The sequence below is a fragment of the Macrotis lagotis genome, chromosome 7 (assembly GCF_037893015.1).
Source record: "Macrotis lagotis isolate mMagLag1 chromosome 7, bilby.v1.9.chrom.fasta, whole genome shotgun sequence".
NCBI classification, from domain to species: Eukaryota; Metazoa; Chordata; class Mammalia; order Peramelemorphia; family Peramelidae; genus Macrotis; species Macrotis lagotis.
Window position 1 is genome coordinate 66,251,053 of NC_133664.1, and position 20,896 is coordinate 66,271,948.

Sequence of the window (20,896 nt, forward strand, 5' to 3'; positions counted from 1 at the left end):
GTTTCCTATAAGGATTAAGTTCTCTGATTATCTTATTATAAAAAAAATTCTATCGAGTATGAAGAACGTTTGTCCTTGTTTTATGAAGAAGACCATGACCTCAGGGAGGTGATGCCATGACAAGCACAAGAATTGGATTTGAGTAAGGGGGACCGTGCTAAGACAACAGTCTTACTTTCTCTTCCAGAGCCATCTGGGTCTAGTGGCCAGATATGACTCAAGACAACTGGAGATGGCCCTGGATGCGAGATGGTCAGGGTTAAGTGGCTTGTCCAAGGTCACACAGCTAATAAGAGTCAAGAAATATCTGAGGTCAGATCTGAACTTTGGTCCTCCTGATTCCAAGGCCAGTGCTCTACCAATGCGCCACCTAACTACCCATAAGATATGAATGACTTGATTTTTTTCATCAGATGTTTTTTAATTACAAGATTCCTACTATCTTAAGTAGTAATAAAAATACTTGCACTACAACCTAGCTTTCTCAGACTTGAAAGTTGTAAGAAATAGCGATTTTTCTTTTCATTTCACTAGGACATGCTATGGAGCACACCCTACATATCTATGTAATTGCTCATTTGTCTTGGAATCTTGGGAGGCAGAGAGGGTCCTCAAGTCCAATTAGTAGCTGAGTCTGTTCTGATCATGGAAAAAGGAAGGGGGAAAGCAGGGAACTACCTCTTCTTTGTGCACCCATACTTGTGTTTGGATTCTGCATCAGAGTCCATAGTTCTGATACATATACACATAATGAAAACAAATAATCTTCAAAACCACAGATGGAGGGGGCGGCTAGGTGGTATAGTGGATAAAGCACTGGCCCTGGAGTCCGGAGTACCTGGGTTCAAATCCAGTCTCAGACACTTAATAATTACCCAGCTGTGTGGCCTTGGGTAAGCCACTTAACCCTGTTTCCCTTACAAAAAATAAAAAAAAAAAAACACAGATGGCAGTCAGGTGGTGACTATGAATAACACAAGTAAGGGACTATTCTTCTTACAAATTAATACCATCTGATTTGGTCCTTACAATGTTGTATTGTTTCAGGGATTATTCTCATTTTTCAGATGAGTAAACTGGAGCTAAGAATAAATTAAGTGACTTGCTGACAGTCACAATGCCAGAAAGTTGGAAATGAAGGTAAGTCTTCCTAACTCCAAATTTAATCTGCAATGGCTCACTACTCAATAATTTGTCCTGAATTGACTGTAACTTGATGCACTGGACACAATATATTCAAATCCGGATTATCCACAGTAAACAAGAATTTTTCTTAAAATTAAAAACAGATTTTAATGAATACTCATCATAAATAAATATGTGAGATTTACTTTCATTTCAATTCTGTATTAGGCATCAATTTCTACTATTGGTCAAAACAACCATAAAATTACAAAATGTTTCATGTTCTGAGAAATTATAGCGCAACACTTTGATTGCTATGCTTTGATTCTTATTATTAGAATAATATATTTCTAGGGAGAATCAGTGTTAAGCTAAAATATACTCAACAAGTATCTCAGTTAAATTTGAAAAAAGAAACTTGAATTTCCTTAGAGAATCAAGAATCTTCTAAAGATTAAATAAAACAATAACTTCATCGAAGTAGGAAGATATAAAATAAACTCACAAAAATAACCAGCATTCCTGAATATTACCAATAAAACTCAGAAAAAAAGGAAAAAATTCCACTGAAAATTACTGTGTTGTATAAAATACTTAGGAGAGATCACCACTCTCCCAAAACAAGTACAGAAATTTTATAAATATACATTAAAATATTCCTTGTAGAAATATAGTTCTAAATAATTGTAAAGATATTGTTTATGGGTAGGTTGTGCTAATTTTTTTAAATGAAAGTCATACTTTCTAATTAATTTACTCTTTAAGTCTCATTCCAGAATCTTCAGAAATGCCATTTTGCATCATTCACCAATGGCTCAACCACTATGAAAGAGAACATTAGCAACCATTAAGACAATAATAAGTAACACCTGAGGGTTCTAAGAAGTCCTCCTTGGAGGTTGAGATTAAGACCACATGACTACTGTGGGAGAAAAACCCTCTTGAGGGATGAGATGAAAAAAATATCTTCATCTTCATGAATTCCTGCATTCCTGGCCATGAACCTTGAAAGAATAGAACTGGACAAGAAAAGGCTCTCTCCCATGAAGGAGCTGTGATTTTCTAAAATATCATCATATCCAACTGATTAAGAGAGAAAGTTTTGTTTCTTCTTTATTCATGCGTGTGTGTATGTATGTGTATATGCATAATTTGTGTGTGTCTGTGTGTGTGTGTGTGTGTGTGTGTGTGTGTGTGTGTAATTTTTCTCTAATCTTTAGTCATCAAAGGCATTCTCAATAAGGCTATTGGCAAGGTACAAGTAGGATTTCCTAGGCAGTATTCAACAATGAAAACCATCTAAAAACATTACTTGTACAAAAATATTTATAGCAAGCCCTGTTTGTGGTGGCAAAGAATTGGAAATCCAGTAAATGTCCTTCAGTTGGGGAATGGCTTAGCAAACTGTGGTCTACGTATGTCATGGAACACTATTGTTCTATTAGAAACCAGGAGGGATGGGATTTCAGGGAAACCTGGAGAGATTTGCATGAACTGATGCTGAGGGAGATGAGCAGAACCAGAAAAACACTGTACACCCTAACAGCAACATGGGAGTGATGTTCAACCTTGAAGGACTTGCTCATTCCATCAGTGCAACAATTGAGAACAATTTCGGGCTGTCTGCAAAGGAGAGTGCTAGCTGTATCCAGATAAGGAGCTGTGGAGTTTGATCAAAGTACAAGGACTATTCCCTTTAATTTGGAAAAAAAAAACAGATATCTTATTGTCTGATCTGGTTACCTCTGAGAATTCTGTTCTCTTTAAGGATATGATTTCTCTCTCATCACACCCAATTTGGATCAAGGTACAACATGGAAACAAAGTAAAGACTGATGGAGTGCTATCTGTGGGGTGGGGGGAGGGAAGCAAGATTGAGAGAAAATTGTAAAACTCAAATAATATCTTTAATAAAAAAAATGAAAACCATCTTTAGCTCTTCACAATTAACTTAAAGATAAATAGAACAAAAACCCAATTTGCTTACTGTTTCTTAATTGCACTTGATCCTGTTGGAAAAAACCATATCACTAAGACCTCTCTAAATCATTCCCACAAAACCATTCACAGTTTTACCAAAGACTTAACAGAAGTAGCTGATCCAACATTCCCTAATCATAGCATTGGGTGAGACACACAGCTTGATAGATATTGGAGCTGCTAGGGAGGGAGGGCATCTAGGACAGACCTGAGACTGGAAAGCAATTGCCTGAAAATGTAGAGGACCCCAGATGCATTTGCAGAAGACAGTGCACTGACTGAATAAAGCTTCAGAAGGTTATAGAACTCTTCCACATGACTTACAAAGGTAAATTTTTTCAAGCAATTAGAAAAAGTTGTTAGATGAAGAGGGGATAACATTCTACTGGAGGAGAAAAATTATATGAGTCTTCAATCATTAATGTCTTTCTATTGAGAGAGTCAAATAATAAAAGCAAAAGGTCCTGGAGTAGAATAGTTCTGTTCTAAGGGTTTTAAATGGGGAAAGGCAACAATAGGAAATGTTCTGGGGCAACTCTTTGATGGGGCTCAAGAAACAGAAGGAGACATACATTTTTGGACATGGCAAATGTAAAGATTATTTTGATTGACAATACTTATTTGCGAAAAGGATTATATTTTTCTTATTTTTCATGAGGTTAGAATTTGAGGAAGTGAAAGAGTTATTATCTAAATTTACTCCTACCCCAAGGATTATTAAAGCATTTTTACATGCACAGAAAAAATTTCAGTAAACAAAGAAGCAAGACAGCTTTGAAAGTAATGTGTTTAATTTATTACATATATATATATATATATATATATATACATACACATATATATATTTTTAAAAGCAGGCTGTATGTTAACAGGTACTTATTTTCATATAAAATTATTTTCTTGTTCAACTTATGTACAGAAATGCTTAATTATGTGTTTGTTAAAATTTTTAAAAATTAAAGAAATGTGGAGCAGCTAGGTGTCACAGTGGATAGAGCACCAGCCCTGGAGTCAGGAGGACATGAGTTCAAATTTGATTTAAGACACCTTATACTTACTAGCTGTGAGACCTTGGGCAAGTCATTTAACCCCAATGCCCCCCCCAAAAAAACTTTAAAAATCTATAGAAAGCTTTTTCCATAAGTTTGGGTAGATTAACAAAACATGTCTACTGAAATTTTAGGACTAAGATGATGGAGATTTTTGGGTACAAAAGAAAAAAATTGAACTTACCCCACAAAAAAAAAAAAAACAGAAATCCACAACCATAAACTGAAGCTTTTGTGGCAAAAATTATTAGGAAATTATCAATTAATAAATAGAAAATCAAGTATAACAAAGAATATTCTAAGAGTTAATGTAGATTCTTGGAGATAAATCTCCAATGGAATGTCAAGACTTTCTTTATGTGGTTACTAAGAGTAGCTCCATATTTTTCAGATGAGTTAAATTAGAGTCTCTGAATATGAATAAGCTTTAGATAGTGCTGCCCAGGTAATCTCTGTTAAGAATTTTAAGCATAATTTACTTAAAAATATTAGCAATCTAAAAATATTTTAATTGGTCTTAATTTGATTCTTTTATAAGTCTATCAGTATCAGAAAACTATCAATATGTAAAAATTCAGCTATGTCATTTTTCTCCAAATATTCAAATTCTCCATCTTCCATTTTGAAAAAACAAAAATTTAATCTGTTTTTATAAAAGCAAACTGTAGTTTAATAACTAACAAATCACAATAAAATCATGTAAAATATACTATAGTCCCAAAGGACAGGATGTAGCATCACTCTCTCAGACAATAGGCAGGGGCCCCAGATTTGGAAGAGGGTGCACAGTGCTGGATTTGGTTGATTCAGGATCACAGAGTGAATTAGAAGGGACATCAAAGACCATTGAGGCCAAGCCCTTCATTTATAATGAAGAAACCAGAATCATTGTAATTCCAGAATCAGTGGTCCTTTCATTGTACTTCATGGCTTTATTGGTTAGCTTTTCTTTTTTTAAAAGGGAAAGTTCAGTAATAGAATATATTAGAAAATAAGTGTAAGAAAACATAATTTTAAAAAGTAGAATAAAGCCTATCTTTTTTTAAAAACTACTTTGAAAAGCTGAGCTCTACCTTCCCTTTCCTCCTTTCATCTTAAACCACATTAGTCATTTTTCAGTTCCCCTCTGCTGCCACTGTATTATGGCCCCTCCCCATAAGCTACCTCATCCACTCCTCCACACAAACTGCTGAATGCAATCCTCACAATCTGGACAGCCAGGCAACCAGCACTTGTCCCGACTGTCTATCCCCATTGCTAAGTCTTGCTGAGATTGCCATTTCTTAAGGAGCTTCAGCAATAGCAGATCATTGCCAATTCAATTGCTTCCAGGCTGCTCCATCTCCTCAAAAGCCTCAGACCTAGTCTTTCTTCTCCCATCTGACTGCTCCTCGTGGCTCATAACATAGCCCATAATTGTGAGTTTCTCCCAAGTTTCTGTCACAGACTCACTTCTTTCCATTCTCACCTGTTAATCAAATCAGATCCCACAGTTTAAGTATATTCAAAAGACCCATAGATAAATAAATTCAGGACTTGTTTCTCCCGAGTTTCAGTTCCCTCATCATTTGCTGATGAGACATTTCAAACTGATCATTCAAGAAACATTTCATGTTCAATATTTTAATCTAGTTCAGGAGACACTTGGGGAGTTTTGTAGGTTGTGAACTTGTCCCCAAAATAAGGCTTTATTCACCTCACATCTAAGAAAAATGAGTATCAATATTCAACAATTTGGGTAGATCCAGAGTTTCCCTTTTTCTATAGTTCTCAATTCAAAGTTCATTCTTTAGAAGGACTTTACTTATAATGAGATAAAATTTACTCTCCTCAATCTTGGTCAGGCCCCACCCAAATTTACAAGGAATTTAATCTAAGTTGGAGAAGTCCAAGGTGCTCTACTCAGGTTTGGATGGAGGGATAAATTCTTTGATTAGATTGCCCAAGGAGGTAATTTAGAAGTAAATGACATAGTCAAAAGTTTATTAGAATAGGTCAAGCCCTTCATTGTGATATTCTTTCTAAATATCTATTGTCCAGAGTTGATTAGCATTACATTACTGCCTATTCACAGTAATATTTCATGAAGTTTATGAATATAAAACTAAGCTCAGAATGATTTTTCTTTTTTTTTTTGCAAGGGAATGGAGTTAAGAGACTTGTCCAAGGTCACACAGCTAGCAAGTATCAAGTATTTGAGTATGGACATCAACTCATGTCCCCCTGACTCCAGGGCCAGTGCTCTATCCACTGTGCCCCTAGCTGCCCCCAAGAATGATTTTTCAACAATGTACAGTCAGCAAAAGAACCAGAAATTCATTTGCTAAGTTTTCACAACTTTGTAGCAAATTGATTAAATACAAGTCTAAGTCCTCTTTATGTTATTACCTGGGAGATATGGTTGATGGAAGACTCCATTCTCCTAAGCTGAGAGGCTTGAATGTCCAGTAGTTGGAGCACATTGTTGGCCAATGCATTTATCTGATAAGCAACACTTGCTAAGGATTGGGTGGTGTAGGCTTTGGTCTCTTCTAGTGCTTTCCTTTTGTCTGGAGCCTAAAACATAAATAAAAAAACACAAAAAAAAATTATTTAATGGATATAATGAGGAAGTAAAGCTATACATCTAATTATGTTGGAAAAACATAGCCACTGGCCTTACAAAGCACATAAAAAAAAACCAACTTAAATTTTGGTAACAAAAAGTGGTTCAAAAGTGTAAAACATGCCACTCACAACAATCCCAAGTGTGGCTTAAAACGAGATTAAAATATTTTTAAAAAATCAAATAATACAATAAAACTCTGAGAATCTTATACTTTAATAGCACATTAATTGTGTCTCAAAAAGATCCTCTTCTACACATTAGTGACCTATTTCTATTGCTCTACATACATCTCTTAACACAAGATTTCACAACTTACTTCCTTCCCCCTCCAAAATTATCTTTCCTTAGTCTTGGGTTCCCAAGTAGCAAATTTCCTTTCCCTTTACAGTGAAATCGCAGTAATCAGCATCAATCAAAAAGAATAATTTTTCTACAATTAAAATTTCCCATTTCATTGGCTATCTTTTAAAGATATCTCAATACAATATAAAATTAAAAAATTTGTTCATAAACAAAATTAATGCAGCTAAAATAGTTAATTGGGGAATAAACCATTTGCCAAAAGTTCTTCCTTTAAATGTGTGATATCTAAGATATATAAGGAATTGATTCAAATATATACTAATAAGAGCTATCCATAGATAGTCAAAAGATTAGTTCACAAAAAGAAATCCAAGTGGAAAAAGAGACATGAAAATATTCTCCAAATTATTAAAGAAATAAAATTAAAATAGCTCTGAATTTCTACCTTTCTCCAGTTTAGCAAAGATAACAAAAAAGGAAAATGTCAATTATCAAAGAGGCTAAAGGACAACAGGTTAGTAATATTTGGTTGGAGAAGTTATGAAGTGGTTCAGTCAGTCTCAAAGGTAATTTGAAAGTACTACAAAAAAGACCTTAAATTATGCAAACTCTTTGATCTAGCAATACTACTAACCCAAAGATTGAAAAAAAGGTCACAGGCATTCTTTGATTATGCTCCTATATTACTTGAAATAAATAAGCTATATTGGCTAAGGATTAGAAATATTTTTGTTATAATGAGATTTTTCATATTTTATATAGAGAGAGAAACAATCATCTTATTTGGTGCTAAATTTATCAAAATTTTAAAAAGCAAACAATTAAACAACTGTACAAAGAATTTTACTCTTTAAAAGGGAGATAGTACATTTATATGAATTTGAGGGGCTAGCAATAAAGTAACAAAAACAGGGAAGGGGGAAGAAAAGGAGTTACTGGAGTTATCAGAAAAAAGAATATTGAATTTTGTCCAAAGACCTGGAGTTTGATCCAAAAGAGAAATAATGCCAGTTTAATCTAAGAGAGTTACTATGCTGGTTAGAAAAAACATTCCTACCCTTCATTTTCATAAATCCTGGAGGTAAGCCTAGAAACTGGATACTGTTCATAAAAGGGGGGGGGGGGATCAGTTTCCCCTAAGAAACTTATGGTTCTGTTATGTTTCTTTTCCAATGTCACGCAGCTTGTTCACAATAGTTCTGACCATGTCATTTCTCCCCAAGCCCCAACACAATTCAATATAAAATCCCACCTTCTACAGAATCTCATTGCTAATGGAGACTTCAAAACAGGTCTTGTTTGCACATAGTTGCTACAGCATGAGTTCCTTGAGAGCAAATGGTTTTTGCCTTTCTTCATATCTCCAGTGGCTGAGAAGAGTCTCAACTACCTAGGTACTAGGTATAAGTATAGACCTGATTAATAAAATCCGTGTTGGTTGGCTGACATCATAGTTCCTCAACAGGCCCTTACTCTCAATGGACTTGGAAAAATCCTATAAATTTCCCAGGCACAAAGGACAGAAACAAAGAAGCAAATAAACTCCAAAGAACCAAGCATCTGCACTTCCTTTAGAGCTCTGTTCTCAGTCCTCGGACATTTGAGCACTTCCTGATAGCTGGGTATAAACAAGCTTTCTGTGGGTCCTGCCCCTCTAAAGGATGGCTCTAGCCATCCTTTGTTTTTTTTGGTGTTTGGGGGTTCAGAGTTGTTGGGAATGCTGCCTTCACGCCACCATCTTGGCGCCGCCCTCCAAACAAGCTTTCAAAAGCTAACATCATCATCATCTCTAGCAGCTTAAGGTACAAACTCAGTCATACTTCAAACAATACTTTTGGAGGGGAAAAGAAAGAAAAATGAAAAAAAAACCACATCCATTCATAGATCAGTCATACAACTTAATTCAAAAACTTCAATGAACACCTGAACCAGGTACCAGACACCTGAATGCTAGCTGCACAAATTAATGAGTACATTCATAGTCCAAAAGTGCTTCAAGCATATTTTAATGAGAAGATAATATAGCTTGTTCAAAAAGCAAAAAGGAAGCTGATTTATCAAGAGCAGCTAAGAGCTCTCTCCTTAGGACCACCTCCCCATTAGCTATTTTGTTAGATTTTTTTTTCTGATACTTCACCATAGAGAAAAGAAATCAAATAGAACCAAGTGATTCTGAAATCAATTATTGGTTCATTCTCCTCTGAAAGCAGTCCTGGCCTTCTTTAGTCTTCTTTCCCCTAATATAATTTCAAGAGGAAAAAATAAACACTTTGTCATTATCATTAATTTTTCTTACCATCTTCAGAAGAATGAGTCTTAGTAACCCTATGATCCCTGGAGAATCATTCCACATTTTTTAATTCATTCTGTGTTACCTTCCCTTGGTGCCATCTTTTGCACATCCCTTTTAAAAGTGTAAACTGTTAGGTTTGTTTCTTAATTTCCTTTGTATTATGATATATATATATATATTATATATTATATATATATATATATAGATATATATATATAACCTAGATCTTAGCAAAACTTTAGATAAATAATTCATACTCTTGTGTGGAAGACAAGCTAGTACATCATATGATAGAACAATTAAATTGATTCACTGTTTAAAAACAGGACTCAAACATGTCATTAATGGTTTCATGTCATTTTGGAACATCATCTCCAGTAGTGCCAATCCTCAGCTGATTTTTATACAGAATCTTTGTCTATAGAATCTTACTACCTGTCCTTCCTCTGAACTCTTTGAAATTATTACCCCAAATTCCACAATGTATGCTCCATTTTCTTCTCCTCTATTACAAGCCCTAGTAAATGAGCGAACAATAAATGGTCGGTAAGGAAATAGAGCATTGTGGCCAATTAGTAAGAGACAATGATAGTGGTAAGGGCTAGGGAGAGAATTTTATGATAAATGAAACTGAATGTTGAAAATACAAAAACCTAGAGGATAACTGATAAAGCAAAGACCAGGACACACAGAAAGATAGAAATGATGCTCTCTGAGATAGGAAGGAAGGAAAGACTAAGTGACGAGAAATTTTGAAGACAAAGGAGTTGAGAGAATTCACTTCTATTGAACCAATATCAATAGAGATGTCAAGAGAGAGGGAGGAGGGCAGAGATGGTTTGGGAGCCATATATACTTTCCCTTTACACATGAAATAGCTCATTAGCACCAGTTTTGTTTTGCAACTATTATTAAAACTGATTTATCTTATTTGCCTTTTTTGCTTTAAGAAAGATGGAAGTCAAAGGATATGCAAAGGCAATTTACAGATGAGGAGATCAAAGCAATCCATAGCCATATGAAAAAAATGCTCTAAATCATTAATTATTAGAGAAATGCAAATTAAAGCTTCCCTGAGGTACCACCTCACACCTCTGAGATTGGCCAGTATGACCAGGAAGGATAATGATCATTGTTGGAAGGGATGTGGGAAATCTGGGACACTATTATACTGTTGGTGGACCTGTGAACTCATCCAACCCTTCTGGAGAGCTATTTGGAACTATGCCCAAAGGGGAACAAAAATGTGCATACCCTTTGACCCAGCAATACCACTACTGGGTCTATACCCTGAAGAGATGAGGAAAAAGGGTAAAAACATTACTTGTACAAAAATATTTATAGCAGCCCTGTTTGTGGTGGCAAAGAATTGGAAATCCAGTAAATGTCCTTCAATTGGGGAATGGCTTAGCAAACTGTGGTATATGTATGTCATGGAACACTATTGTTCTATTAGAAACCAGGAGGGATGGGAATTCAGGGAAGCCTGGAGGGATTTGCATGAACTGATGCTGAGTGAGATGAACAGAACCAGAAAAACACTGTACACCCTAACAGCAACATGGGAGTGATGTTCAACCTTGAAGGACTTGCTCATTCCATCAGCGCAACAATTGGGAACAATTTTGGGCTGTCTGCAAAGGAGAGTGCCATCTGTATCCAGATAAGGAGCTGTGGAGTTTGAACAAAGTACAAGGACTATTCCCTTTAATTTGGAAAAACAAAACCAGATAGCTTATTGTCTGATCTGGTTACCTCTGAGAATTCTGTTCTCTTTAAGGATATGATTTTTCTCTCATCACACCCAATTTGGATCAAGGTACAACATGGAAACAAAGTAAAGACTGACGGAGTGCTATCTGTGGGGTGGGGGTGGGGGAGGGAAGCAAGATTGGGGGAAAATTGTAAAACTCAAATAATATCGTTAAAAAAATAAAAGTATACATAAGGAAAAAAAAGAAAAAATATGTATGCACAAAAAAAATGAAGTCAGAGGATTGGGGAATTAGGAGGAGAGAGGGAAGTTCAAAATGGAGTGAAGTATAGAGAGTGAGATCTCCCTAAATGTTTAAGCAAGCATAAAAAGAGAGGAAAAAAGGAATGGAATTATAGAGATGATGCGATCTGTATTAGATAAAGAAATTTGCTTAGGACAGAATTAACAGTGGTGAGAAATTTAAAAAAGAGAAAAGGGAGGAAGGATAAGGGGGAAAGTATAACAATGTAGTATCACTGGAAAAGAAATAAAGGTGTGTCCAGGATTTATTCTCTGTGATAGTCACCAGTTAGCCCTAAAACTTTAGGACCACATGGGGGGAAGGTAAGGGAAAGACAAGTTATTTTCGATATACCAACAATTGTTGGTATAGATTATGTTTGACATGTTTACATGAAATATATTCTTAACTCAGTAGCAGCAACATGGTAGATAATTTATACAGTGAAAAGATGATTAATCCTGGAAACAATTGGATGTCTTACATCTAATATTTCATGTCATGCTTGTACATAGGTGAATATTACATCCATGAAAATGGCAAATGTGTAATGACTTTTCAGCTTAGGACAAAAAAAAGAAAAGAAAAATACCAATCTTCTTCTATCTTCTCAAGAGAGCTGTCCTAGTACTTTTTTGCCTTTGTTGAGGATTAGTCATAAAGTATTCCAATTAGAGATGTAACTCTTAATCAATGTAGATAGTTTTGTCCACCTATTCTCCCCTCTAAATCCTTAACTATTTAGTGATCTGTCAATCATTCAAGGCTCTATTCATTGTTTCTATTTCCCTCCTATTCCCCGACCCAGACAAAAACACATACACAAATCTTGACTTCACTCTACTCCCAGCAACTTAATTAAATGTTTCATGAAAACTGTTATACCTGCGGGGATCCCAAACTATACTAATCTGCCCTCAGATACTTAATAGTTGTGTGACCCTGGGCAGGTTACAACTCTATCTGCCTCCATTTTCTCATCTGTAAAACAGGGATAATAGTATCCACCTCTCAGGGTTACTGTAAAGATAACGAAAGCACTTAGCATGGTGCCTAGCACCTTATAATTGCTATATAGATGTTAGTTACTGTTAATATTATTATTATTATTATTATTATTATCGTACCACTTTCCCTTGTCTTATGCTATATTTCACCTCTATCACTCAATCAACTTACAAAGTGCCAATGACTAAAAATACAAAGGCAAAAAGAAAAAAAGAAATAAAAATACAAAGGCAAAAATAAAAGAGCCCACAACCCCAAAAGAACTTATATTCTACAATAGGAAACAACTGTCAAGATACACAAGATAAATCCTGGTGACTTAGGGTTTGAACACTAATGCCTGGAGGGAAAGGGGAAACATAAAAAAGAGTCTTGTGGGAATCCCTGTGATCTGACCTAGAAAAGTCAAGCAATTGACCAAGCTAATTCAAGTTAAGTAGGGGGCTGCACAGGTGAAGTAACTTGGAGGCTGCATCTGAGCCAGTTTCGAAAGATACAAGATGGTGGTGAGGAGATGATGCTCTCCAGGCTTGGAAGTCAGTCAGCACAAAAGCCCTCAACAAGGCCTTTCTGGCTGTCCAATTCAAGAAGGGGTAAATAACAAAGCTGAAAAGGTAGGCTGGGGTCAGGTTTGGAAGGGCTTTAAATGTCAGAGGTTTAAATTTGGTCTTGGAGGTAAAAGTGTGTAATCACAGGAGCTCCTGAATAGGGATCAGCACTTTAGAAAAAGTCACTTCAGCAGCTGTGTGAAAGATGGCCCTAGCTCTCATTCCTGTCCATGCCAGAAATTCCATCCTTAAAGCAAAAAACAAATACCACCCACTTCCTCCATGAAGCTTCTATGAGCTGCTCCTCTCAGTTAGTAATGGCATTTCTCCCTCTTCCTGGTCCTCACAACAGCCTATTTAATTCTCTCTTGCCATTATTTAAGTTGATCTTCATAAAAACTCCTTTTTTCAACTCTACCTCTCAGAAGCTGATAAGAGATGAGCTGAGAAGTAGATCAGGAATCCAGGGTCCCATGAATATCAGTTTATTGTTATATTTTTTCAAATTAAGCTGGTAATGGTCCTGAGTTAAATGTCTTATCAATGGAATTCTCTAAAGTAGGCTATGTACATACAAGATTCTAAAACCCAAACTCATTGTTTGAATTTGGCAGAACATTACAAGAATCTTTTATAAATTAGCATAGAGAAGCAGTACTGAGAAATCTATTTTGAGCAAGCATAGAAGGGAAAAAGATCTCCAACCTTTTCCTTTAATCAACAAAGCTTTACTCGAATTATAGCCCATTTGAATAGGATTTACAAAGAAATGTCAAACTAGCAAGCATGATATTTGGAATTTAAAACATTTACATTGTGGTGGGAAGGAAGAGAAAAAGAAATCTCATGTTAAAATTTTCCATATACCTTTGATTTAGGCTTGTATGATGAGAAAGGACTAAGAAAGAGGCTATTATCAAATATTTCTTGATTTGCTAGATAAGGTAACTATAGATCTTCTTTGTAATTTAATCTTAAGAGAATTACAGAATTACAAAACCAAGATTCATCAAGAAATAGAAGTTGAACCCAGGTCTTCCTGTGTCCAAGGGTGGCTGTGGTCTTGCATCCACTACACCAATAAAACTTATAATTGTGTTTAGCAATATTATCTAAAAGGCATTATTTCCTTCAATGAAATCTATCCAAGAGTGGTCTATTTGGGCACACTGCCTTCATCCACTTGACAATGGAAGGAAAAAGGATCTATAAATAATCTAGCTAAAAATTATTTATTCTGGAAATCCCCTCAATGGAGTTCTTCAAGCCAAAGCTGGCTAACAGATTGGTTGTGATTGGTACCCTTTTTTCTGTATGGTTGAACAAGATGGTCCCCAACTCTCCTTCCATACCTCAAATGCAATGATTTTGCTCTGAGTTCTTCTTGCCCTATCCCTGAACTTCCTCCTCCTGCTGCAAAAGACCTAGAACATAGATTTAAAGCTAGAAAGGATTTCAAAGGCTTAATTCCAATTTCTTCATTTGACAGATGAACAAACTAAAATAAGCAAAGATTCAGAAAAGTAGATATAAGCAAGTTCAGTTCTACTATATGACCAATGGATTCACAATTTTAGCTTTAAGAAATATTAGGGGGGCGGCTAGGTGGCGCAGTGGATAGAGCACTGGCCCTGGAGTCAGGAGTACCTGAGTTCAAATCCGGCCTCAGACACTTAATAATTACCTAGTTGTGTGGACTTGGGCTAGCCACTTAACACCATTGCCTTGCAAAAAAAAAGAAAGAAAGAAAAAGAAATATTGGGGGGCTTTTAAAAATGTTAACAATTTCATTTAGTTTACAAAAGTCAACTCCCAATTTTATAAGCAAATGAATAAAAAAAAACTTAGATAATTATTGATAATTTTCCAACTTCACAAGTATGTGTTCCAAAGTCAGAGACCAAGTAGAAGGGGGGAGGGAAGATAGGGAATGATGATAAGGCTGGAAAAAAATCATAAATTCTAAATAATTCTGTCTTTTTCCTTTATGTCTGTTTCTCTTATTATGCACCAAAAATAGTAATAAAATAATGGGGACAAACACAAAATCTTGACTGATAAACTGAAATCAAGAGAAAATGTAAATGGTATTTGGAAAAAAAGATATGGAGTTGAAAGAAAAAAACATTGCAACTGTCTTAAAGGTAGAACAATCCCGGTGTATAATCTAGAAGTGACTGCTCATCAAAGATCTTACTTTTTTGTAAATCACAATCATTTAGAAAAAATCAACCAAAAATTTATACTATTATTTGTTTTCTCAATTAAAAAAACCACTTAAAATTCAAATAAGTAAATTGAATGGGAAAAAAATCTCTGTATCAAATTTCTCTGAAAAGGACTAAGTGTCCAAGATATATAAATAATAAAAAGATATCATATAATATATAAGATAAATATAGAGATTTAGATATAAATGTCAAAACATATGAGCAATCTTTCAAAGATGTCTTACAAACTATCAATAACCTTATAAAAGAGCACTCTATCACTAATAATATGAGAAATAAAAATATATGAAAAATAAATAAATAATATGAGAAATAGAAATCAAAAATCTTCACATCCTCCAAATTGGCAAACACAGAAACAGTCAATGCTGAAAGTCTATGAATCAAGCACAATCATATTAAGTGACTAAAAATATCAACAACCTTTGATTCAGAGATTGACCACTGATAATAATCAATCAATAAACAATTATGAAGCACTTACTATGCTACCATAAAGTCACTCAAGTTTAAAGTCTGATCCAACTTATCTAATCAACTTGCTCAAGTTTTACATCTTGGTAATATGTCAAGTTCATAATTGTACCAATTTAAAAGTATTTCTTTTGTTGCTGTTTAATTCCTCTGTTTAACAAGATTTTTTGATTTGCTGTAAAAGTCAAAGGAAAAATATAAATAAAACAAAGAAAAAATATTGTGTTAAAATCAAAAGAAAAAATACAGTAAAGGAATCTTCATTTAAGTTTACAAACGTCAAAAAACTATTAGTTATTAAAAAAAGTATATTTTAAAGTACAAGACTAACTTGTGACAATAGAAGCTATAAACAGTTTTTAAAAGCTTATTTGTAATGTACAACAGTAATAATTTTCCTCTTATTTTTTTAAAATAAATATAAAAGAATATGTGCTTACAAACCACCCATCTAAGTAACATCTAAATATTTGCTACTCTACTTATCTACCAGACAAATACAAGGTCTCTTCAGTATGTGGAACACAAAATCCTTCCACATTTCTCATCTTATCCCATTCTTGGTTTTATCATCTCCCTAATGCAATATTCAGAAGGCTTTCTTCTCTGGGGTTGTTGGATTTTAAAATTATTTTCTTTTACTTTCAGCTCATGCTGAGCTTGTCTCCTTTTCTAGTTCTATGTCTCTAATTCCCCTATTACCTCCAGAATCAAATATAAAATCCTGTTTGGCTTTCAAAGTCCTTCATAACCTGGTCCCTTCCTACCTTTTCCAATCTTCTACCTTACTTCTTTCCATTGCTCTGACTTCCCTATTTTTTTCTTGTATAAGACACTCTACTTGTCTTCACGTAGAATTTCCCTTGTCTGGAACCCTCTCACACTTTGCTTCCCTGAATTCCTTCAAGTCTCAACTGAAGTCTCATCTTCTACAAGAAGCCTTTTCCAGTTCTGAATCGTAGTGTCTCCTCTGAAATTTCTTCCCATCTCATTCTGTCCAATTATTGATAGTACATAGTTGGCTAGGCCCGTTTCCAGAAGACTATGAGCCTCTGGAGCAAAGACTGCTCTTTGTGTCCTTTCTTTATATCCCCAGCTCTTAACAGTGACTGGCATACAGAAAGTACCTCCTCCTCCTCCTCCTCCTCCTCCTACTACTACTACTACTACTCTGTTTTGTAAATGAGCTTCTGAAACTCTTACCTGGAGACTGTCTACTATGGGTACTATTTAAATTTCTCAAAGAAATGGTAATAGTTTTGCTATTATTTCTTTTATATTTGTTTCAGAGGTCAATTCAGAACTGCAATTATTCCATTTTCATTCTTCCTTCTAATTTTTTTATGTCGATTTTAAAATTGCTTTCCTCTAAACAGGTGTTAAACAGGTTGAATGCAGTCAATTCTCCAAAGAACACAACAATAACACTTTTAAAGGAATTTCTGTTGAAATGCAGTCATTTTGATCTTAGGGGGAAAAAAAATCTTTGGATAAAATCTCAGTAATTAAATGATTAAAGAATATGAACAGAGTTCTCAAAAGAACTATAAAGTATTTTACTACTACTTAAAAAAAAGTTATAAATCACTAATAAAAGGAAATGCAAATCAAAATAACCCTCAGATTTTAGCCCCCACAACTTGAAAATTAGCAAAAATTACAAAAAAAAATAAAAAATTACAAAAAAATAAGCAATAGCTTATTTTACATGGTTACAGGAAGATGGGTACACTAAATACATTATGGAATTGTAAAGTGGTACAATCATTTTAGAATGTAATTTGGAGTTATGCAAATAAAAGATTAAAATATTCCTTTAAAATAAAGAGTCTTTTGGGGGGGATGTCATTGGGTGTTTTACATATCCAGTGTCTTCACACTCTCTAATAAAAAAAATAATTAAATATAGATGGAGATAAGAAATTCGTGAATAATACTTTTAATCACACTCAAGTCACAGAGCATTATGTTAGAAGATCTTGTCAAATTCTTCATTAACTACAAAATTATGCAACATTACTTGAGACAGAATCTAACCCTTTAGCCCCAGGGTTTAAAAATGAAAAAAAAATTAAATCTAACTTTAACCAATAGGATATCACCAATTTTAGATTTTAAGTCTGGTATGTATTATTGATTAATTTTTATGGGTTAAGTCAAGCATTATGTACACTAAGTGCTGCATATGTATTATTAATATTACAAGCAAAGATCACTGAAATAAATTACAATTCAGGGAAGGACTATCAAGGACATGAACTGGAAAATAAATTATGAAAATTTACCTTTCCTTTTAGCAAATCCATTTTAGCAAAAGTTTCTAGTCAAAACAAGCTTTAATGTAACTTACCCATGCTATAGACAGGTAAAAACTGTTCTCTCATTTAACTATTCTTTTCAAAATAGCACTTCCCCCTTTTTTCTGGGATTTGAATTATCTTGAAGAATTCAAATTAGTAACTCAAACTGAATAATACCTATAGTTGTGGTTCATAATTCAGATTGAATAAATATAATCATTCAATTGAAATTAGAGATCTGTTATGCTAGATCCAAATAACATACAACATGTATGTATTCAATCACAATGTTGGGGTATAGAGGGCTGTGGAAGTCCTTTGGCAGTTTTCTACATGCTTGTTTGATGTGTAATGCAAAACATTTATTTCTAGTTTTGAGATATAATTAGATTAACTGAACTATTTCCCTCTCACTCTCAGGCTTTTACCACTAAGCTTCCAGCAACCATCTTCCACTGCTGAATTTTTCCTGCAGCTTCCATTTTAAGGGCCCAGATCAGCCACTTTTCATTCTCTGGACTTTGCTGCCATGGTTCTCATGGGTAACAAATATCCTCCATTCCCCCATTCTTTTTCATCTCCCTTTTTATGTTTCTTCATTAGTGAGCAAGATCCTCGAAAACAGGAATTATTATCTCTTTTGCAAAATGCTTCCTTAGCACTTACCACCATATACCTGGAATACAGTAAATGTTTAATAAATGTTTGTTGACTCAGTTTTTTTAAGTTAATACTTTAATAGTTTTTTTCATCCTAGTACATAAAAAGTTTATAGTTTTGGGTTTTTTCCCCTAAAACTTGTCTTGATTTTATGCAGAAAAGTATGAATGAAGAGATGCTTCTGTAAGGTCTTCCAGATCACTAGAAAAGATCTTTGATTCAATGCATTTCCATAATGACTTACTCAGGGAGACACTATAGTGGCCCCATTCTAATACTTCTAAACTCTCTCCTTGGCAAGTTCAATAGTATGCACTTAGCTATGAGTGCCAGAACTGGAGTCTTAACAAGTTCATATGTGGCCTCAGACACTTACTAGCTGTATGACCCTGGGGAAGTTATTTCATTCACCCTGTTTGCCACATCTTCCTCATCTATAAAATGAGCTGGAGAAGAAAATGACAAACACTCTGGGTAATCTTTGCCAAGAAAATCCCAAATGGGACACAACTTTAACATCTTAACTACCTACCAAAGCAAGTCAACTATCACTGTTCTAGTGTTACCTCTCCCAATTCTTATTTTCAAGTCTGACCTTTTTCCTATACAACAAACTCACAACTCAACATATTCAAATCCACATTTGTAATCCCCATCCAGCTTCATTCTCTTAACTTCTTCATTTCTGTCAATCGCTTGTTGAAAAGCTTGGTATCATCTTCAACTGTCTTCTCTCTTATTTTTCACATCCAACCAGTTACCAAGTCCTGTGTGTTCTATCTCAGAAATTCTCTTCTCAACTTTCAACATCTTTTTTTTCCCCACCAGCCTGAACTATAACAACTTTCTAAACTAGTATGCAAGAATACAGTCTCTTTCTCTTCTAACTCCATAACCATACTCCCATATACCCACCCAACCCCCATTTTAATCTCCTCTGCTCAAAATGCTATAATGGTCTTTACCTATACCTTTATTTAGACTAAATTATGCCCTACTCTTTTCTAATTCAAATTCTAATTCAGCCTTCAAGATCAAGCTCAAATTCAAATGCTCATCCACTAGTTTTTATTTATCTCTAATTTCTCTTATGCACTTAAGTCAACCAACTAGTATAGTATGCACCAGGAAAACAGGAATTGTATCTCTGCAAAGGTCTTCTAAAGCTTAATAATACAAATGCTCTTAAGTGCTTCTTGACTCAATTTAGACACAGGGACCAAATTCTCATACTCCTTTTGTATCCCAGTGTGAGAAATAGGTCAGTATAAGGATAACTCAATTAACAAATATTCTGGGAACAAAATTCCTTTATAAATATGAAATATTTAAAAACAAATTTTAAAAAACCAAAATTTCATAAATTAAAAAAGACCTTTTCAGTCACCAATGAATAATAATCCTCTTTAAAGAGTTTTGTCCTATTCAGATGAAATAAAAAAATTGAAGCTCAGTCAAAATGAATATTTCTCTTAGACTTCCCTTCGACACAGGCCTCCACATATCCTACCCCCACTAAACTCCATTTCAGTATCGTTCACATGTAGCCTCCATCAAAACAAAAGAATTTTATTAGTCATGGATACTTGCTGATTGAATGTGAAAGTTTGAATCATCACGTTCTAGCACCTGAATTTTAGGCTTTTGAGGGTGGGTAGAGATTAGGGGCAAGGCCAGGTCAATCTGATTTAGCTCTTTTTATGTTGTCTATTCCCTTCCAAGAATAGCTGATTGATCAACAAGTACCTACTATATTTTAGGCAGCATGCTAGGGGCAAGGAAAGAAGAAAAATGGATTATTCCTGCTCTCAAGAGATTTATATTCTACTGAGGGAGAAAATATGTTCATATATAAGTAGATCCAAAAGAAATCTGATATAAAAAGTAAATGTAAGGTAACAAGGAGGCATCACCAGTCTGGGGAGATCAAAATAATCTCAGATAGAAGGTAAAGCTAAAACAAAGTTTTGAAAGAGACTAGAGATCCTAAATTGAGGACATGAGGTACTACATGGGAGAGATGGAATATCAATCAAGTAAGCCAGTTTGGCAAGAAAAGTAGTTGATAATCCTTCTGGTAAACCTGGTTCACAATGGCAGTGTCATCCTCAACTATTCATTTTTGCCTCACCCCATAAATCTAAGGTTGCCAAACCACTCTCCCAGCCACCACCCTCATCACCTCCTGCCTGACCTATTGAAAGAATTACCTAATTGGTCTCGTTCTACTCTTCCCATTCCAATCTATTCTCTAAATAACAATCAAATTTAAAGATGATGAGCTCCTGGACTAGAGCAATACAAACATAAAAGAAGAGAT

At 34.7% G+C, this 20,896-nt stretch overlaps 1 protein-coding gene across 9 annotated transcripts in view; it reads right to left on the reverse strand.

The window, feature by feature from the left end:
• Nucleotides 1-20,896, reverse strand: part of ABI1 (abl interactor 1) — a 96,693-nt gene that overhangs the window by 42,866 nt on the left and 32,931 nt on the right. For all 9 annotated transcript variants that reach the window (XM_074193029.1, XM_074193032.1, XM_074193030.1 and 6 more), the window contains exon 2: nt 6,543-6,710. In XM_074193029.1, the coding sequence (XP_074049130.1) occupies nt 6,543-6,710 (168 nt within the window). The remainder of the gene's footprint in view (nt 1-6,542; nt 6,711-20,896) is intronic.